This window comes from Nothoprocta perdicaria, unplaced genomic scaffold (genome assembly GCF_003342845.1).
Source record: "Nothoprocta perdicaria isolate Ctin4 unplaced genomic scaffold, notPer1 scaffold_283, whole genome shotgun sequence".
NCBI classification, from domain to species: domain Eukaryota; kingdom Metazoa; phylum Chordata; class Aves; order Tinamiformes; family Tinamidae; genus Nothoprocta; species Nothoprocta perdicaria.
This window is the reverse complement of record NW_020455514.1, coordinates 538,646-546,752: the sequence shown is the minus strand read 5'-3', so window position 1 is coordinate 546,752 and position 8,107 is coordinate 538,646. Positions and strand designations below refer to the sequence as shown.

The 8,107-nt window shown below is 48.4% G+C and overlaps 1 protein-coding gene across 1 annotated transcript; it reads left to right on the top strand.

Annotated features, from left to right (window-relative positions):
* Positions 1-6: 6 nt before the first annotated feature.
* Positions 7-3,484, top strand: SLC35B1 (solute carrier family 35 member B1). The gene is made up of 8 exons (XM_026041421.1): positions 7-24; positions 678-808; positions 1,209-1,239; positions 1,448-1,605; positions 1,878-2,004; positions 2,422-2,528; positions 2,805-2,958; positions 3,307-3,484. Exons 2-8 carry the CDS (start codon positions 761-763, stop codon positions 3,357-3,359), a joined length of 678 nt encoding a protein of 225 aa, XP_025897206.1. The 5' UTR covers positions 7-24; positions 678-760; the 3' UTR covers positions 3,360-3,484.
* Positions 3,485-8,107: the final 4,623 nt, after the last annotated feature.

Genomic DNA, 8,107 nt, shown 5'->3' with positions numbered 1-8,107 from the left:
TCAACGCGGCCTTCGCCAAGCTCCGTGAGTGCCCGGCGGCCCCGGGGGGGGCCGGGGGCGCCCCAGGGCTCCGGGGGGCTCTGGGGCAGTCAGGGGCTCCTTGAGCGTCCGAGGGCACCGTGGGGTGGCCCCTGGGGGCTCCATAGGGTGCCCGGGGGCTCCATGGGGTGCCCGGGGGCTCCATGGGGTGGCCCCTGGGGGCTCCATAGGGTGCCCGGGGGCTCCATGGGGTGGCCCCTGGGGGCTCCATAGGGTGCCCGGGGGCTCCATGGGGTGCCCGGGGGCTCCGGGGGGCAGGCCGGGGCGGGTTCTGGGGCAGTCAGGGGCTCCTTCAGTATCTGGGGGCTCTGTGGGGGCAGCCTGGGGGGGCTCTGTAGGAGCCTAATGTCTCAATGGGGMACCCTTGAGTGTCTGGGGGCTTCACAGGGTCAGCCTGGGATGCCCTACGAGTGACCAGGGGCTCCTTGGGGTGGCCCGGGGGGCTCCTTGAGTGTCTAGGGGCCCCATGCAGCTGCTGAGTGCTCCGTAGGGTGGTCCTGCAGGCTCCGTGAGTGACCAAGGGCTTCGTGGGGTGGCCCTGGGGGATCTGGGAGTGACCGGGGCCCTGTGGGGTGGCCCTGGGGGCCCTGTGACAGTCGGGGGGCTCCGGGCGCGCAGCCCCACGTGCTCCCGCGCAGTRATCCGCTGCCTGGAGGCGGCGCGGCCGGACCGCACGCGCAGCTGGCTCTACGCCGCCTGCTCGCTCTCCTACCTGGGCGCCATGGTCTCCAGCAACTCGGCCCTGCAGTTCGTCAACTACCCGACACAGGTGAAGAGCGGCCGCCGCGCCCGCGCCAAGGCGCCTCGCGAGGCCGTTTTGATGCTGCTTTTCCCACAGCCCCTTCCGTGGGGCCGTGGCTGCGTTTCCCCCAGCAGCCCCGCGCGTCGGGGAGATGGGTTAAGGTTCYCCGAAGGGGAATCGCAGCACCGAGAAGGGGTGGGAATGTGGAACCGGGGCTTGGCGCTGGCCTCGGACCCTCTCTGGGGCCTTGGCTGCTCTTGCTGGAAGGGTCTCTCCCTGCCTGTCCGGGTGCCCTGGTGTTTCTGGTGCGTTTGACCACCGCGTGCCAGGGTGGTTGGGTCCCTCACAGTCGCGTTGCYGTGTGCTCCTTGCTCGTTGTACTCTAACGGTGGTAACGCTGTCGGTTACGGTGGTCTCTCTTTTATAGGTCCTCGGCAAATCTTGTAAGCCCATCCCAGGTAAGCAGGCGTCGCCTCTCCTCTTGTGCGGGTTTCTCATGCTCTGAACCAATCTGTAGACCTAATTTATTGTTTAATCCCTTCTCTCGTGTGTCTGCTGCCACCAGAGGAGTGAGCAGTGCAGTGTCCGTCCAATGTTTTACCATGCAGAATAAATTCCCCCGGGAGGCTTTCAGGAGCCGTTCTCAGCATTGCTTTTCCTTTCCAGTCATGCTGTTAGGAGTGACGTTGCTGCGGAAGAAGTACCCGCTGGCCAAGTATCTCTGCGTCCTCCTCATCGTCACTGGCGTGGCCCTGTTCATGTACAAGCCCAAGAAGGGGGCTGGAAGCGACGAGCACGTTTTTGGCTACGGGGAGCTGCTCCTGGTGAGTGCCGGCACCGTGCAGCCGAGCCGGGGATGTGCCCCRTTTGGAGCAGCTTTGGGAGAAGGGAATGTGCTCTGGAGCTGCTGTTGGCCCTGGCTGCAGCCTCGGCTGGTGCTCACGGGCTGGTGCTTGAGCACAGCCTGAGGCTGCAGAATTGCTGCTTAGCAGGTGCCTGAAATGTAAAGGGAAGACAAAAACAGGGGACTGAAGAGCTCCTCATAAGGAAGAAATAACTTAAGGTTTTCTCTGCTCTTCCCCTTTTCTCTCTCCAGCTGCTGTCTCTGACTCTGGATGGCCTGACGGGTGTATCTCAGGACCACATGAGAGCTCACTACCAAACGGGCTCCAACCACATGATGTTGAACGTTAATCTCTGGTCCACCTTGTTCCTGGGGGCTGGTAAGGAGCAAAACCAGGGCCGCGAGTGCCGAGGCTGCTGTGGGAGGAGACACCGCGTCCTGCGCTGCAGTGTGCGGAACGAGTCCCGCACAAAGACTGTTTTTGCCTTTTGCCTGGAAAATAGAATGCGGATTGCTCCACGTATGTCTGTTAATGTCCGCTAGAGGACACCGCTCCACACACAGCGCAGTTACCCACGTTTTGCTCTCCTGACTTGGTGCTCGCTGGCTCTGTGGTGGCACCCGAAGGGATGTGAGGCCTTGGGGTGGTCTCCTGGGACGAGTTGGCTACTGGGGAAGGTCCCGGCTTCCCTGGCCACGCAAGTTCAGTCTCTGCCCAGCTGTGGATGTAAACAGAGATCGCACCGCGCAGGCAGGGGCTGCTAATTCCTGCGTCTCCCTTTGATTTCTCTCGTAGGGATCCTGTTCACCGGGGAGCTCTGGGAGTTCCTGAGCTTTGCGGAACGCTACCCCAGCATCATTTACAATATCCTGCTGTTTGGCCTCACGAGCGCGCTGGGCCAGGTGAATACGCTCCCCATCCCCATCCTGCACGCTCAGCTGCCACTTACTCTCATACTTCGAAGATACAAAAGTAAATCTGTGTCAGCTCCTCACGCTTGCTTGGTTTTTGTGTAAGAGTAAAGWTGATTTAAATTTGCCTGGCAATAAGCAAGATTTGGAGTGAACTCTTGGCTAGGACTGAGCAACTTCCCTGCAAAAAAAGAGACAATATGAGGACGATACGTGCGTTAACTTTTTCCAGGTTGAATGCTAAAAGACTTTCTTTTTGTTTAACAGAGTTTCATTTTCATGACCGTGGTGTACTTTGGACCTTTGACCTGTTCCATCATCACCACAACACGGAAGTTCTTCACGATTTTAGCATCGGTTATTCTGTTTGCAAATCCCATCAGCAATATGCAGTGGGTGGGGACGGTCCTGGTGTTCTTGGGTAAGTCTGCATAGAAAACGTCCAAGACCTTTCCCTGTTAAGGAGAGACAACGGAGAGAGGGGAGCACAAAGAAAAGAGGCTGGTCAAAAGTCTAATTGTATTAGAGATTCTTCATGAAAAGGTGTCTTTAAAGCCTTACTGGAGCAGGCAAAGAAAAACTAGTCTTCTAGTTCCCACTTTCAAATTCTTAGTAAAATTAATCCCACTCTTAGTAAAATTAATCACTCACACACAATGACCAGCAGTAAGTCGGTACCATTGAGCCTATTTTCATGCAATCTCTTTTGTTGGGTTTGTTTGAAGACTGTGAATGTGCCATGCACGAGGATTATCTTATTTCTTTGCAGGCCTTGGACTCGATGCCAAATTTGGAAAGGGAATGAAGAAGACATCACATTGAGATTTGAGCTCTGCAGAATGAACTTTTAATTTATTGTCTCGTACCTCAAAATCTGTTATGAAACTGGACTCAGGATGGGTAATTAGAAGAGGAGTGTTTGAATTGTTTTTTTTTCTAGGTTTTTTTTTTTAATTCTTAATTGTCTTTAAAGTGTAATACTTTTATTTTAACCGTAATCAAATGTGGGGTTTTGTTTGTTTGTTTTTGTTTTTCCTGTAATCAAAGCTGCATTACTAGATTCTAAGAACAGGATGAAATTCTTGCCTTAACAGGAAGAAACACTTCATATCTTTAATAAAGAAAAGGAGACAATGGTCATTTTTCCAGAGCTTTAATTTCAGTACAGCTGACTGATCTTGAGGAAGAACAACCTTTGGATCTTGCAGCATCCTCTTTTTGAATCTATGTASTGCAAATGCTCCATCTTGCTCCAAGGAGGGACCTGGTTATAGGACAATTTCTTTAGTGAATTTGGTGCCAACTGGAAAGATCCCAGGATTAAAAGGTCGGGATGATGGCAGGACCCTCTCTCCAAAGCAGAGCAGCCAGTCAGAGATTGTTCCATTAGGATYATACATGTAAGCGCTGAGCTGCTCCGTATCCTTCACCTGAGTCCTTCCAGAACAGAAATAACTCTTGGCATATGCAGAAGTTTACAAGAAACCTTTCTGACCGCTGGGGGTCAAATTAATTCTTTTCATCCCCCTTGCTGATGAAGGAACAAGACCCTCTGCTGCTAAAGCCGTGCCAGGGCTGTGTGACAACAGCCTCTAAATATTGAAAGGAGCCTCGTTAATTAAGCACCATCRCCGAGCGCTTTGGAGCACCCGCTCCCCGGCTTGCAGGGGAGGGTTCGTTATCCTAATGATGCCTTCGGAGCTGGAGAGCAAAATTCTCCAAAGAGCAAACTTTACACATGAAAGCATGTTCCTACCAGCTGTCGCTTGGTCTCCATCTGTTCGGTGGCTTTGGCCGTTTGCCCTTCCAGATGGGATCTTGATCTCTTTCCTCAGCGGCTGTTGTGTCTTTTTCCAGCCCCCACCTCACCTGGTGATTCTCCAGTGTTTCTTGCAACTTTTTAGCCTCAAATTTGGTTTTGGTATAATCTGTCTTAGTATCCTATAGCTCTATACTTGAAAAATATGTTTGTGGATTTTTTTAATTAAACTGGAAGATATTGAAGTTTACCCCAAGGAGAGTTTCCTTCCTGTCACCTTCACCCCTTTGCTAACTGTTAGTGTTTTCATAAGTGTGTGGCAGTTCATTTTATTTTGTTTTCTTAATCATGAAACCATAATTTCTCTGGGTTTAAAGGACTTGGCGCTAAGAGACAGAGAGGAGAGTATCTTAAATCTAACCAGTTCCCAAAACTCGGTAAACAAAGCTAGCGAAAAGATCCTACATCACCTCTCAAWTCTGTTCATTTAACAGATTTGCTTTCTCCTCTATTAAATTAGTAATCTCATGTGGGAGTAGACCTGGGTACCCTTGTCACTGTTCAAGTTCAAATAGCTGAAAAAAAATTCCCTTATTCCCTTTAGCATCCATCTCCTCGTGGTCATCTCGAAATTCCCGTTCAAACATTTCACCTGTTTGTGTGTAACTCAGAACAGCAATGACTCAGGTGCTTTTATTCCAGAGCACATGCAGAGAAGTCCAAAGGGAAATCTCTCTTTGATTATTTAAGCAGTAGTTAACCACAGTCGCAAACTGAGGGATGAAAGCTTCCAGCTCCACAAATGCTCCCTTCCTTCCAAGTCTACCTGCAGCTCTAGGAGCGACAGGGTCTTAAGAGTATGAAACAAAAGCCTTGGATTGCTAATTGCTTCCTTAACCATTCAAATTAAACCATAGGTTCAGGGGAGCTCTTCCTCAAGCTCACTGGTTGTCTCCTGCCCTACGATACAGCTGCCTGGAAGTTGGGAGCTTCCTATAGTCTATTTTTGAAGCCAAATGTGGCTCTACCAGTATCTTCAACTCTTCTGTATTCAGAGCACAGATTTAAGGATAAGCCTGCCAAGAAGAAAGAAAATAGAGGAACTGCAGATTTGTCTCCATCCTGATTGCTGCAGGCTCCCTTGACCCACTTTAGCTCCAAAGCCTGTTCCTGGTGGTGTTCCAACGTGGTTCTTGCTGCACCTCCAAATCTTAGTCAATCCAGATTTCTCAAAGGCGGCTCTTGGGTCTAGCCAGAGTCTGAATCCTTCGCATTTCCTTGGACACGTTGCTGTCTTGTCTGCAGACCTCGTGTCCTAGGAGATCCCAGGGGAAGCTACAAAAGCCATTCGGAAGCTCTCCTCAGACCAGCAGGGCCTTCCCTTCTCGGATCATGCTGCAAAACAGGTCCCAGTCTGAGCTGCCAGGAGCGCTGCTGAGATGACCCGGCCTCGCCAGACTGGTTACCCCTTTTGCGAGGCTGCCTGGCGACTTTCCGTGCACGTTGCTGCTTGAGCTGGGCTCTCTCTCTGTGAGTAATGAGCAGTGTCACAGGTAAACTCCAAAGGAACTAGGATCCAGGAGGATTTTCATTTTCTGTGTTATTTATTTCCCTAATAGAACAGTGAGCTGTTCCACTCAAGTGCTTCCTGGGAGGGATAATTGGGTCTTTTTGGGTCTGCTCCTTTTTCTAAACAGTGCAAGTTTCTTCAATGAGATGCAGGGCAGTTCTGTTAAATTGTTAGGAAAGGGCTTAAAAGTAATTGAGATTCATAGTCTACAAAGCATAGAGGGAAATTATCATATTTGAGTGGAATCAAATTAGATATTTAGGAGGTAAATTACTGACTTAAGCCCTCCAAGCGCCAAAGATGAGGGTCAGGCTGACTAGGTGTGAAGTGACTCCATCTTCCGCCTTCTCCTCAATAGGTCCAGATTTCCAGCCCTGACATCTGCCCGTTTATGACTCAGCAAGTTACCAGCAGGGGGAACTCTTATTTCAGTCATTTTCAAGAAATACAAGAAGAAAAACAACAAAAAGCAGTTTCTGCCTAATTAGTGACAGGGTTGACCTCAGTCTTCATGCCCAGAGTGGAAACATAATGCAGAAATCAAGGTCTTCCATTTTGATTCTGCTTTGGTTCTTTTTAACCAGCAGCAAAGACGATGTTGAAACTAAGTCATTAGAAGCTTTAGAATAGCCTGTTTTAGCAGGATAGTCCTTCATTACAAGTGGCGTGTGTATAAATATGTGCCCACCTGTGTGTCCTCTTGTGCTCACGTTCCACAAGCAGCTGGGCTGGTGCGTGGCAACCGTGGGCATTGCAGTCACTCTTTTTGAAAGCCTTTCTGCCAGAATCCTCCCAGGAACCTTGTCAGGTTTTGGTGGTTTGAGGGAGATGAGAAGAGTCATGCACATACTGAGAATAAACAGCAGATCATATTGCTGTGCTGTTTGTGCCTGCTGTCCCTCCAGGAGGAGCTGGCTGATGTATCGGCTAAGAAAGGTGAAGTTTTATTTCATAGCTAACTGAGACGAGGCATCCACAGGGGGAAAACTTGGCAGCTGCTTCCCTTTTTCTTTCATCTTCCCTGTCTTTACTAGCTCCCTCTGCAACTCCATCAACAGATGTTAAAAATATAAGATGTTTAGAGAGCATATAGAATAAGGCAGATGGAACTGTGCGTGCATTCATTTTGCAGGGGTGCCTGTAACTGTGACACGCTGTTCTGGCCACGGGATAGTCAGGACTCGCACCCACAGAAACAGCTTAAGGRATAAGGAAGTGATCGTTACTGCTCCCTAATCAGGGAGTTATCAATGTCAAAGCCAACATTTAAAAACATAAACATATTTTTAAAATGTTCCTTCTTCAAAACCAAGGATTTGTGCTTTGATGCTCAGTTGAGAGTCAGAGTGCCTGGCACAACGTTCATTTTACCAGGCTTGACTCCTCAGACAGCCCAAGGTGTTTCCTCTTCAGGGTTTTCCCTCTAACCCTACAAAATCAATAGTTACTTAAAAGAGATGGCTAAAATTCTTGCAAGGGCAGTAGGGATGGGATATGCATTTAAAATATCAGCTCTTGTAATAAGCACTTTCTTCTTCAGATTCATAGTTCATAACTAATAGAATTTCAGCAACAGTGAGCCAGGGAGGTATTTAAAGAACAGGCAAAACAAAGATAATTACCTCAGAAATGGAGACAGCTGGATATCACACTAAAATGAGGTATTTATGGTTTTAAATATTTTAAAGAAAAAATAAGACTGCACTTAGAGCTTCAGAAATAAAATAGTCATAAGGACTTTTTTTTCTTCTTTTGCTCTGCTTTTCTGCTTGTGCTATCACTCTCAATTCTTTTTGTATATGCATACACATATATGATCCTGAATATTTTTAATATATTTTTATCTTATTTTGGTAAGCTAATAGCCTATTTCCAGAATTTTTATGAGCAGTTAACCTGGTTAAAATAATTTTTAAAAAGTACTTAGAAGATGCTGWGTGGTTTTCATACCCAGGATAGCAGACGTTGAAATATTGATTCATTTAGTACAGATGTWTTGCTCTAAGAATGCAAAAAAGTAACTGTCAGGTTTAAAAAAAATTTTTTTGCAAGCAGGTTCAAGTCTTTGCAAGTCGTCAGTTATCCCAAGAGCAGCACAGATGCACAGCAAGCATGAGGCATTCCCAAGAGCAGTTCCAATACCACAGACCAGATGCTTGAAGAATCCCTAAAAAAAATCCAACCAGGTTAGTCATGGGAATGTTCCAATAATTGAAATGAGGACTAAGCCTTGACCAAAGT

Coding starts and splice junctions, on each gene's coding strand:
- SLC35B1 (XM_026041421.1), top strand. CDS start 761: ATGGTCTCCAGCAACTCGGCCCTGCAGTTCGTCAACTACCCGACACAG. Junction 1,240..1,447: donor ATCTTGTAAGCCCATCCCAG/GTAAGCAGGCGT, acceptor TTTCCTTTCCAG/TCATGCTGTTAGGAGTGACG. Junction 2,529..2,804: donor TCACGAGCGCGCTGGGCCAG/GTGAATACGCTC, acceptor TTTGTTTAACAG/AGTTTCATTTTCATGACCGT.